The sequence below is a fragment of the Bos mutus genome, chromosome 28 (assembly GCF_027580195.1).
Source record: "Bos mutus isolate GX-2022 chromosome 28, NWIPB_WYAK_1.1, whole genome shotgun sequence".
NCBI lineage: Eukaryota > Metazoa > Chordata > Mammalia > Artiodactyla > Bovidae > Bos > Bos mutus.
The window spans coordinates 12,796,345-12,809,251 of NC_091644.1; the positions used below are offsets into that span (position 1 = coordinate 12,796,345).

Consider the following 12,907-nt stretch of genomic DNA (forward strand, 5'->3'; position numbering starts at 1 on the left):
CAGAACAGCTCTATTGACAGCTGGATAAGATGATTACTTTATTCTCTTCCTCACTAGTGGGGAGAAGATATTCCCTTTCTTTGTGATCAGCAAAGTGCTAGATGTGGGTCCTGGGTAGACCATTATCTCTGAACCTCCTTGGGTTTTTTGTTGTTGTTGGCTTGCTTTTGTTTTTTCATCTGTTTTAATGGGCGATGGTTAAAACCATGGGATCCTGAGCTCTATACACACTCAAAACTGTTTTGTTTTCATTGTTGTCTTGTTTGCATGCACTGTTTTCTTACAAAGTTGAGACACAGTGATAGATCAGAGGTGGCAGAATCAGCCAGTGACCTGCAGTCTTGCAGTGGACTAACTAGAAAATGTCTTCTGCACTTCCCATGACATAGGGTGTCCAAGCCAAGCATACTTCGCCAACCAGTCCACTGACCAACAGTTAGTTCTTGAGAGCCCACAAAGGTTTAGGGGTTCTGAGCTGGGTCTCAGGGTAGCCCGCAGTTAGCAGCTGTTTGCTGAAGATGACCACCCCACTGGGAGGCAGTTCCTTTGGGATGGGCTCCCAGTATAAGAGGCAGTGGGAAGGCAGGACTAGGGTTAGCCTTCTTCCTTCAGGCAATGGGATTAGGAGCCTTAAGGGGAAATCTGGGTAACAGTTGCTGTAAAGGACATGCCCCGAGTCAGGGGAAGCACTACCGAGTGAGACACACTGGAAAGCTCAGAATCTTCCTGAATCTCTCTCTCATAAGAGACAGTCTTGGGGAGAGAGTTATGTTGACCCCTGACGGTTTCAGTTCAACGTAGGAGGGACAACGTGAACTTTGGGTGCTGACCACCGTGTGATCTGGTTTGTGGGGTCTTTTATCACCCCTGCCCTGCTTTCTATGTGATAAAATGCTGCAGAATTCCCTTGACAAGTCCTTCTTAAAATTCATTCCCATCAGACACAGTCTCCAGTAGTGGGAGGTGTTGGGGGTGAGAGCGAGGACGAGCCAAGCATGATTAGAAGGCTCAGCAGAGAGACAGGAAAGATTCTAGCATATGTATTTGATATAAATATTATAGTTTTACAGAGACATCTAGATCAATATATGCCACATTTCATCTGCCTCTTTGACAAAGTGAGCGCAATGTATTCAGGGAAAGCTGTATAGGATTTTCAATTTACTCTGTATGATTTATTGTGACAGGATAGCTATGGGTTTTTTAAGTTCTTTATACTTGTTCCAGTAAAAATGGATATAGTATCTTTAAAAATAAACAGCCCAGAGCTGTGCATTTTACATTGTCTTCCTGGAGCGAGGCTCAGCTGAAGAGAGATCTGAGACCTCCCTGCCCTTGTGGGAAGTGATGCAGTCAGATTCTCAGTCCTCACTCTTGAGAGCTTTTTAAAAAAATTTTTTTTAGAGTGGGGGTTTAGTAAACAGGGAACTGCATTGGGAAGCTATGGCAGACGTCTAGACCAGATAGGCTGGTATGAACACAGTAGGGGCAGAGAGCTGGAACACTTGAGTGGGTGCAGCCCCAACAGTCTGGGTCTCTTCATTTTCTAGTGACTGGCCCCCAGGTCACACAGCATAGGTCCCCCTGACTCCTGAGTCCTAGCCCAGGCTCCTTTCAGGCGCACCAGCTGCTTTGGTATTGCAGATATCAAACCAAGGGGATAGGTCTGCCCTTCCTGTGGCATTCACCTTGCACTGAGCTCTGGACCTCGGTTTCCACATTGAAATAATGCAGACAGCAGACTAAACATTCACCAAGGGCTGTCCTGAGGCTAAGATACACGGAGGACGTGGAAAAGAGCCTATCGTCGCCGCAGATCTCTTTTTCAAAGGCCACTGGCTTTAAGAAACGTTACTTGAATCTTTCAAAAGGTGTAGACATTGGTTCTCATTGAGCTACACTCAACCTCATTTGATCTCCGGATGCCTCATTCGCTGGAACCTTTGGGAGACCCTTTTCTGTCCTCATCTTATGCCTTCTGCCATAAGTCAGTTCCCCTTAGTGATCCATTCAGAAAGACACCAGTGGAATTGAGTTCTTAAATTGAATTGCCAACTCCACTGGGGCATTCCAGCATGCTTGGCCCATCTCCAAGAAGAGAGGAGTGAGACTGAGGATACTGTGTGGGATTTCATTCCGAAAGTGGAGATGCGTCTTAATGGGAGGGAAATATTGAATGAGGATGTGCCCATGAAATAAGCAATTAGCACTTTCACGATAGAGCCTGTAATAGTCAAGCATCATTCCTCTGATTAAGTCACACTCCACCCTTGATGCCAAGCCTGCTCCATGACATGTTAGGGTTGCCCATTCTAATTCAATCCATCCCCTCTTTCTGGAGCCCTGATCCAAACCAGGCATGCTTTCTTACACTGGATGAGTAACTTCTTCCCACAAAGTGCCATTGGCTACTATTTTGGCATTTAAGATGCTTCCTCATGTATCTGACTGAGATGGGTCTTTTAATCCAAGCCACTAAAATTAGTTTATCCCAAGAAAGAGTTGTTCACACGACTTGACAGAACTTTAAAAACCAAAGAGGTCATTCCATCAGAAATGGTTTTTGATGTAGGCTTGTTAGCCATCTTCACAAACCAAGTGGCCAGGCCCTTAATGACATCAATCATTAAGATTACTGGAAGTCTTGAAAAGTTTGAATGCAGAGCCACAGATGGGAAGAGCATTAGAGCCCTTCACAGCCAATGTTCCTGAATGTTCTCTATTGTCAGTGAATCTTTTATTAGATTTTTTGTTCTCTTGTGGGATCCTTGGGCTGGGCATGGTATATAATGCTGTAAAGGTGGTGTTTATGTCACCTTGCAGCCCTTTGGCTTGCCAAATTGTGTGCCTTCAATTAACAACTTGGTTCTGAGTTTCTGCGGTCATTCAGCCTTTGCTGTCTTGAGCTTGCCAGCCTGGCTGACAAGATGCAGCTGGTGTCTATTGATACCAGGCTGCGGTGATGCTTTAAGTGAGGGCCTCTCTCCTGTCCCAGGGAGGACCCTCCAGTGTCTCCTCCACTGTACGTCTGAGGGAACCTCTCATTGACCTATTCCTGTCTGTTGTAAAGGAGTAGAAGCTGAAATACCCAAGCCTCTGCTCTCTCTCCACGTCTTCACCTTTGTCTTTGTGAGAATTAGAGTCAGAGACCCAGATCATGTCCTGGGCAAGTGACTTTACCTTCGGTGAGATGTCAGGCATGTGGCTTAAGGAAATTGAGGTTCAGAGAGTTATTTGGAAAGATGCAGAGAGTAGGAATGTGGGGTTGTTTGAGGATCAGATGAGACTCCAGGAGCTACAGAGCACTCCATATCTATTACATCCTGATTTACAGACATCACATGAATCCTACCATTTAATCATGCTTACAATGGCCCAGACTCTTTAGTAGACCCTTCATATGTACTGTCTATTTACATAAATCCTCAAGATAACCTCATGAATCAGGTACTAGCTCCAACCCCTCAGAGACTCTGACTTTATGGTTGTAAAATGCAGAATTGGTACCTTGCCCAAGACTGTTTAGTTATTTAGTGTCTGAGCTGAGCTGACACAGGGCTATCAACATATGAATCTCACATGGTAGATTTGTAGGTGTCAAGGAACCCGACAGAGATCATTTTGGATGAGGAACTTTTTGGCGTTCTTCAAGTTGAGCACAGTGAACAACCATCAGTATGCTTCCAAGGAGGGCACACCCTGCTCTCAATCGCACAATATTTTCCATCACTGAAGATGTGAGACATTCTTGCTTCTCTTCTCCCCAACAATAACAGCCTTCTTCAAACTAGTGCCTCTGGAATTTTCAAGAACCCTGAAAATATTGCTGGAAAAAGAATGTTTCCCCGTTCACCGTCCATTCCCTGTACTCCCACAGGGCCCCTAGCACTCACTCCCTCAGTTACGGGCTGGTGAGGAGCAGACCTCCTAATGCAGGTGCTGAGTCAGAGAGGCAGCTTCACCCCACCCATCAGTTCCAACTGCATTCAAACATTTTCAATATGTGGGCTCCCTGATAACTTCCACTGTATGGAAAACAAAGTGGAGGGAAATGATTATTGGCACAAAAGGGGGAAGCCGTAAATCTTCAACTCAGATAGAGGACAGATTGGAACAATATGGGTTCTCCAAGGTTGCCATGATAATGTACCTAATAACTCTTCTTGGGCAAAAAGGCAATCTGCTTTCAATCAATCTTGCTTTTTTCCTGAGCAAAAATACCAATTATGTTGAAGGGAGATTTTTTTCTTCCTTTTTTGATAAAGACTGCTCTCCACCTCAGAAATCATGCTATAGCTTAAAGATATATATTTTTTCAATTGTCTAGAATGGTATTGGATAGGCCAGCATCAAATGAGAAAAGTCAATCCTTTTTTTTTTCTCCCCTCTCCTGCCAACATTTGTCTGCTTCTTAAGAGAAGTGAAAGCTAATTAAAGGCTTAAGGGATAATATTGATTGCATTGGAATATATTTTATATGTACCCAGCACATTTTCAACTAAGAGAACCCTGACTCTTTCTAAGGCTGAATAAATCAGCTGCCTGAGTCTTTGATTCAAGGGTGAGAGGATGGACTCACCTCCTTCCCCTCCACTTCTCACACATCTGTCCTAGAGATGAATGATCTCACAAGAGGAAGAAGGAATGCTGGCAGATGTTCATTCAGTTCTTTGCGTACAAGATAGGGAAGGATGAATGTTCTGGCATTTCCCTGGACTGATCATTGATTTGAGTCCTGCTCTGAATGATAACCAGGCTTATGCGGGTAAAGAACTTTGAGCTTTGCAGTGCTTGGTGCAGGAGGCTGGATGGGTAGTATTAACCTCTCAGCCCCCTCATCTATCGAATGGGGATAAGTAGCTTGCCCAGAATCACACACATCCTTGGTGGCAGAGCAGGGAATCACACCTGCCTTACTATCAAGAAGAGTCCCACTCACCTATCTGTTCTGCAGAGGTGCCCATACATTGAATTCATTCTGGCCTCATTCTCAATCATGGAAGTTTGTAGGCAGAAGCATTAGAATTGTCCCCCAAACACCCTGTTGTCTTTTGTGGAGATGTCAAATTAGGAGGGAGATTTTTTTTTTTTTTTGGTCAGTTTCTGAACAGGCTTGGCAAATTCAAAATCAGAAATCTTATTCAGAAAATGCACATTTATTTGCAGCCTCTTTTGTCCATATAAATGCACATTTGCCACAAGAATCATTTTTTCAAGATATGACCCGACAAAAATGTGTATAATCCAGTTGTTCAATTTGCATCATGTTTTCTGACATACTGTGCATTTCAGAAGGGAGTTACTCATACACATTTGGGGACATCAAATTTGGGTCAGTGGCCAGGGGACCTCCCTTAACCTAGCAGGTACTGGCTTGAGAGTCAAGTGGTTATATTAAAACATCTCTTCTGAGGAAGCCCATTGACACCCCCCCCCCGAAAAGGTCCTCCACTTGCCCTATCACTAAGTGCAGCTCCGTAACAATAACAGTCCATAATGGTGATATTATTAACTGCATCGTGCATATTATTGATTTACTCTTTGTTCTGCATCATTATCCTTTCACCAATGAGTTTACTGCATTATTCTCACATACTTAGTCAAGCACCAAATTACACTGAAAGGGCAGGCTCTTGTAATGGCACCTAATGGAACATCGCATAAGTGATCATCACTGCCTCCTCTTAGGAGTCGCCTCCAGCCAATGAGCTCTCTGCCTTACTGGAATGTGCACAGAGCAATTATGGAGTGCAGGGGGCCTGGCCATTCTAAATTTCTCCCACAAAATTACTGTGCTTCATGCTCACCACCTGCCCATGCCTCACAGCCCAGCCAGGGAGTCAGCCTCTGTTGCTGTCAACATGAGGGGCACAGGGATCTGGGCTTAGTGAGCCTTTTGCTGCAGTCTCTTTACTAGAAGCTGGCAGATTTCATCTCCGCAGTTAGTCTCTTTGATACTTTTGTATCAAAGAGCTTACTCCTGATTGAGCGTCATAAATAGCGAATGTAAATGGCCACAGTATAGCCCAGTGTCAAAGTCAGATTGGTCCAGGAGCCCAGAGATACTGGCGGGGTGCAGGGGGTGAGGACTGTTCTTCCGGTAGCCCTGGAAGATGGGCTCGTCTCCTCAAGGGGAGCCACTGTTTCTGGAGACAAGTCCAGAGCACCCTGAAACAAAGGCAAAGCATTCCATCCTCATCCCTTCCTAGCTTTTCTCCCCTGTCCAAAAGTAAATTCCTTTGTCTCTTGTGGAAATCTCAGGCACCCTAAGGAAGCAGCTAGCTGCCTGGGGATGCACAGCCTGCCTGCGGCACCATCTCAGATTCCATAGGTGTCCCATCCCACATTTAGCCCTGAGTGATGCTCACTTACTGTAAAGTGTTACATGCTCCCATTGTCGGAGGAGTTATGGCAGAAAAATGCAAAATTTCCTTTTTACTGCTTATGGCCAGCAAAGCCCATAACGTGTCAAGCCGCACATTAGCCACCCTGATAAAAGTCCGCTTTCTTACACACAAAATCATCGTTTCAGCAAGATTTGTTATCTCATTACCTGATAAGCTCTATGTCATAAACCAAGACTCATTCGGTAAATCTCCCGGGAGGACGCTTTGTGGGCAGAAAGGGAGAGATATGAATCTGCAAGGGGCTTGATAATGCAGCGTTTAAGCGCAAGCATAATGTCACTTATTGTTAAATGCATAAAACCACTTGGCCAAGCGGTTGGGCTTTTAATAGGATTTTGTGTAGCATCAGGTGAGAAGCCATATGCTTTTCTGTCGAGGAGTCTCTGAGCACCTTCTGGCCCTGCTGCTTTGCCTCACAGCCCTCTGGGGAAGGGAGCTGGGCTTTACGAGCCTCCTCGGAGGTCATGAACGCTTCCCTGCAGCTGCGCTTTTCTCTGTCTTGCCAGGGGTGGGTGCCAGGGCGTCTCTGGAATGGCCTCATCTAACTGGCCTTTCTTATTCAGGCACATAGTGGTCTGTGGACACATCACACTGGAGAGCGTTTCCAACTTCCTGAAGGACTTTCTGCACAAGGACCGGGACGATGTCAATGTGGAGATCGTCTTTCTTCACAAGTAAGAGGCCCCCGTGGTTTTGAGACCCTCCACCCAACCAGGCAGCACAAGGGGACCCCCTGAGTGTCTGTAGGTGGGGTGATGTGGGAGTGGCACCGGAGGGCAGGACAGAATTGACTCAGCCACCATCTCTGCTAGGTTCATTGGAGAGGATGTTCTAGGAACGATGGGAAGGAAGCAACCCAGTCATTTGGTGATGAGAGTAGCACCTGCCTCTGTGGAGGTGACTCTGGCAAATGACAGTAGGTCATTATTGGTCAAACACATCATTACCGTCCCCAAAGCTGTCTGGATCTGTGCAGTCCACTTGTGTCCACAGTGTCTGGTGTGGATTCTTTACGAGTGTGGGACTAACATAGTGCGCAAGCAAGACACAGAAGTAACCGTAAGCAGGGTACTAGGCAATTACAACAGCAACAGCAGCTGTCATTCCTAGGAACCTTCAGTGTAGGACACAGTGCTGGTCACCATAGGCTCTCCTTAAATCAGAAGAGGGAGCAAGAGTGCATGCTCAGCTCAGGGGACGATCTGGATCCTGACTCAACTAAGTCCCGAACCAATTAAGTCCCTGGGCCTCAGTTTCCACCTCCATAAGATGGGAAGGTCAAAATGGTTTCTACCTACCATCTTGGGCTAGTAACAGAATGAAAAGCAAATTCATTCCAAGTGTACAGAGCAGTGGGCTTCCCTGGTGGCACCAGTGGTAAAGAACCCATCTGCCAATGCAGGAGTTGTAAGAGATGCAGGTTCAATCCCTGGGTTGGGAAGATCCCCTGGAGATGGGCCTGGCAATCCACTCCAGTATTCTTGCCTGAAGAATCCTATGGACAGAGGAGCCTGGAGGGCTATGGTCCATAGGGTTGCAAGGAGTTGGGACACAACTAAAGTGACTTAGCATGCACACATATAAAGAGAATCAGACATACAGTAAGTGCCCAATAAATGTTAGCTGTTATCATGGGAGAAAAAATATATTAGGCTATACAGTGGACTTAGGTGGTAGGACTTAATCAAGTTTGTTTTATAGGGGAGGAAACCAAGATATTTCCCTTCCATCCACTGCTGTTGAGATCTTTTGCCTGGTCCCCTCTTAGGTAAAAGGTAGCCCACCACAGGGATGGAGAGATGGAGAATGCAGGCACTTTCACGTGGGTGGCACTGTCATCCTCTTTTATGGAGATGGGGTCATCATGGGGCAGGTCTTAGCCCCTCGCTGCCAAGGGACAGAGCTCACATGCTGGTGTTGGGCTGCACAAGCTGCACTCAGAATTGACCACCCAGGACTCAGTCCTGCTCTGGGATCTCACTGAGGCTGACTTCCCTACAACCTCAGTGAAGGTCATCCTGTACATCTGCTTCCTTTTGACATTTGTGAATATGGAACTGGCAACCATGGTTGAGCACCAGCATTTTTCTCCTTAGCACTGACTTCTCCAAGTTCTGAAAGGACTGGGCAGGCCATGGACACAGGAGCTCAACCCATAGATCCAGTTAACTGCTCAGCCACTGATGACCAGCTGTGGGGCCTGTCCTCTGCTGAGCATGTGGAAGGGTGAAGACAAGTCATCCTGCTTGGACATTTCAAGATGAGCACGTGTGCAGCAATTAGAGCACAACATAGTTCTATTAATGTACTGATGCCAGTTTAATCAAGTGGCAGAATCACGTGGGACATCTGTATTGGGGAGAGACCACCACTCCTTGTATTACCAGGGCAGGCAGACTTCCTGAAGGAGGCCCTGCTTGTAACAGATCTGGAAGACCAGTTGGACTTGCACAGGCAGATGGATTTCTCTCACCCACTGCTTTAGTCCAAATCAACAAGCTGGCTGCTAATGCTTCAGTTGCTAGGATTTACTTTTGTGTCCCCAGCATCTATCATTGTCAGCCCTGTCGTCCACGGCCCAGTTAATTAACCTCTCCAAGCTTTGGGTTAATAACATACCTTCCTCTAGAGTTGTTCTGAGGTTTAAATGAGTTAATATTTGTCAAGTGCTTAGAATGGTGGCTGTTGCATAGCAACTGGTCAAGAACATTAGCAGTTATCATCATTACTAAGTCCTGTGTTAGGCAAGAGTTGATTAACTCAGTCCTTGGCACCTAGTAGGTTCTATCTGAATGTGATCTCCCAGTGCCTAGTGAAGTACCTAACAGAGACTAGGGGTTTCTCATCTCTGCAGAATTAATAAATGAATGGATAGGTTAACCAATGTTTTAATCCTGGTCCTGCAATGGGAAAGATTGCAGGGTGTGGCTCAAGGCTGAATCAAGAACAATACTGGGAGTGGATTGACTCTGTGTATGTCTACTCAGAGGAGACTTTTTTCTGATCCAGTTCCTGAGGTTGAGAAGTCCATGAGGTGGGAAAGTAGGGAAAAGGCTTTTAGTGAAAGGAACAGCAGGAAGCTCTGCCAGGAAGACCTTTGGCTGATCCCTGATGTCACAGCCTCTGTTCTTCATTCATAAAATAGTGATTCCTGGTGGGCCAGTGGTTAAGAATCCGCCTTGCCATGCGGGGGACATGGGTTCGATCCTTGGTCAGGGAACTCGGATCCAACAAGCTGTGGAGCAACTAAGCCCACACACCACAACTACTGAGTCTGCACCACAGCTAGAGAGTCCGTGCACCGCAAAGAAGGATCCTGCATGAAGCAAGGTCGATCCCACCGTGCCGCAACTAAGACCCAACACAGATGAACAAATCAATCAGTAAACGAAAACAGTGAGTGAAATGAAATTTTAAAAAATAGGGATTCCATTTGTGATGAAGACATTTTGCCGCAGAGGCCTCAGACTCTATAAAGGTTATGAAACTCTTCATTTTAACTTGGTACTGGTTTTGATTTTCAGTTGGGCTGGGGTTTTACTTCTCTTCAGTGTGAGCCTCTTATTTATGGCAAGAAAGAGGGTGCTCTGAAGGTGAAAGTCTTGTCTCTCTCTGTGGAAATTGGAGAGAAGGGAGGCCACGGAGGCTGAATACCCGACTCTGCTATATTAACAGCTGTTTCTTCTCTCCTTGAACAGCATCTCCCCTAACCTGGAGCTGGAAGCTCTGTTCAAACGACATTTTACTCAGGTGGAGTTTTATCAGGGTTCAGTCCTCAATCCACATGATCTTGCAAGAGTCAAGGTAAGAAGGAAGAAGTGACTTCTGCTTTTATTCCATCTAGGGGGTGTGTGACTCTGGGGTGACAGGACATGCCTCCTGACCTGGCCAAGAGTCCCTTCCAAAGCCCTTAGAAAATAAATCAGATACTACCAACCTTGATATCACCTTTGCACTGGTCCCAGGACTTTGTTCTGCTGGCACTGGGTAGACCAGCTATGAGCAGTCCATATGTGGATTGCTTGTATGTAACACGCTAGACATCACTGGGCCCCTCAATATCAGCACTGCTAAAGGAAGCAGACCACTTGTGTGGGCTCAGTGGTCTCATATGACATAGCAATCAACTCATCCCCATTTTGAATACTTAAATTGGACTCAGCGTAGCTCTGAAATCTGTTATTTCTATCAGGAAGGAACATGAAGGATAAAGTATAAATAAAGTTTACCCAAGCCATCAAACATTTTGAGCTTCCTTTTTTTCCTCAGCAAAGACTAAAGGTACACAACTAAGCATGTAGCTATCTGGCAGCACTTGGTAATGGGCTGGTCTTTCTGTCTAGAACCTACTAAGTTAGAATCTCCTTATACACACACCTAAGACTTACAAGGGAAAGGGATATAGCAAAATGGCATCCACTACTGTACTCATTTTATATGGATTTTGTAAGCATGTTCCGTATTTGCATGCCACTGGGGATAGATTAATATTCTGAATCCATTGACATCTCAGTGCTTACTGTGGTCACTACATAATTCAGTAAATAATGTAATTGGCAAGCATGAATAAGCCAAAAGAATTTGGGCAAATTCTTTGCTTTATGAAAGAAAGAAAACTGGAGACAACTTGTGACATACCATGGAGAAAACCATGCCCTCCCATCAAATGCAGAAATAGTCTGTCATAAACACAACATCCCAAGTAGGACCGACCAGAGCCAGCATGGGAATTCTTTCGCTTACAGAGTCTAGTTACTATTATCCAGACACGATCCAAGTTATGTCTAATGTGAAATCTTAGGAGAACTTGGGGGAAATAATTATTGTCCATGGACCTGATTTAGTTGCAAGCAATTCTTAGCACAACTTGTGATCCTCTCAAAGGAATAAATCTCTGTTGGCACATGTTTAGCTAAGTCTTAAGGTCATCTGTAACATACCATTTCACACTCAGATTTGTTGTCTTTTGAATATCTGAATGCTAACTGAATACTAAACAGTACTGAGCCATTATCTGAGTTAGGGCTCTCATTTCCTCTTATTCCACATTTAAGATGTGAAAAAAAGGTTAGATGAAGGACTTAAGAGTCTAAATTTCTGAATCCTCAATGACTCAGTTAGCTTGGTAGCCTGAGAGAAGGGGTTTCACCCACCTAACACCACTTCCCGATTGGAAAAGTTGGGATGATGGTGCAGATGGTGGGGAAAGGAGGTGGAGAGGGACTGAAAGCCTTAATTAATTGTTACCTCAAGACAGAAAGCTTCTGTGTAAGAGGCTATGCAAAATGAAAAGTGTAATTACCAAGGTACACGTTGTCCCTTCCAGCAGCAACAAGATGAAATGTTTATACCATAACAAGAACTTGCAACCTACTCTTTTGACAAAAACTATAATCTCTCAGGATTATTATTTTTTTCTTTTCCTTGCAAAGCACCAGTTTCCCCCAGAGCTGTCAGCAGAGAGAGACTGCAACCAAGGATGGCTATTCATATTTCTATGTTCTGTGATTTTCTTTGGTGTCTTAGATAGAGTCAGCAGATGCGTGCCTCATCCTTGCCAATAAGTACTGCGCAGACCCCGACGCTGAAGATGCCTCCAACATCATGAGGTAATCTCAGGGAGATGGGGAGGGCTCCGGGCTAGGTGCTCCGTGGCCACTTGCTGTTCTGTTGGGTCCCTCTGCAGAGCACCGTCTCTGCAGGACCTTCTTTCCTCATTAGCCACCTTCTAGCTCACCACCTGCATAGGCCCAGGGTGGGGGAACTGAGGCCGTGGTGGGTGCAGAAGGCAATGACACAAGGCATCGTCAGCCTTAAAAGATACGAGGGCTCACAACCAGACGTGAGGTGCAGGACTAGCAAAGGAAAGAGATTTCACTGGGAATATGCCTAAACTAGGGGGGCCTTTTGGAATATCTGGAAGTGTTCTTGGTTGTCATAGTTAGGGGACAGCGCTGCTCATGTCTGGTGGGTAGAGGCCAAGGTTACTGCTCAGCATCCTACAATGCACAGGATGGCCCCCTGTAGCAGAAAACTGTCCGGCCCCAAATAAGAAGCCCCATGTTAGAGCATTCCAAGTGCATCTACAGCACACTCATCAATATCTCCCACAAAGAGGGGTTTGTTGATCAATTGGCTTGTTTCAACCAGTTTCCCCAAACAAAATAGTTTTCTTTACTGAAAGCCTCCTCAGTGCTTTGAATACTCATATGAATTTCTAAGGTAATGTTCTGTAGAGAGTTTCTCAAACCTATTTGACTACAGTCCCCCCCAGCCTTTTTTTTAACAGAACGCCTCCTGGTGGGGGTGGGGGAGGGGGAGTGGCGGTCAGTCTTTGGAAAACGCTCCCCAATGCCTTTGTTGTCAATAGGCTGGGCCCATCTAAGCCCATTTTCAGGCCAACTTCTGCTCCTTATTGTTTTTATCAAAATATATTCCGTATTTTTCTTCACATAGACCCATGTTACAGACATCTTGGGGCTATGCGGTGACCAGAAAGA

General features: G+C 45.5%; 1 protein-coding gene across 13 annotated transcripts in view; it reads left to right on the top strand.

The window, feature by feature from the left end:
* KCNMA1 (potassium calcium-activated channel subfamily M alpha 1) overlaps nt 1–12,907 on the top strand; it is a 780,456-nt gene that overhangs the window by 534,391 nt on the left and 233,158 nt on the right. For all 13 annotated transcript variants that reach the window (XM_070364783.1, XM_070364784.1, XM_070364782.1 and 10 more), the window contains exons 10-12: nt 6,971–7,081; nt 10,106–10,211; nt 11,934–12,016. In XM_070364783.1, coding sequence (XP_070220884.1) covers nt 6,971–7,081; nt 10,106–10,211; nt 11,934–12,016 — 300 coding nt within the window. The remainder of the gene's footprint in view (nt 1–6,970; nt 7,082–10,105; nt 10,212–11,933; nt 12,017–12,907) is intronic.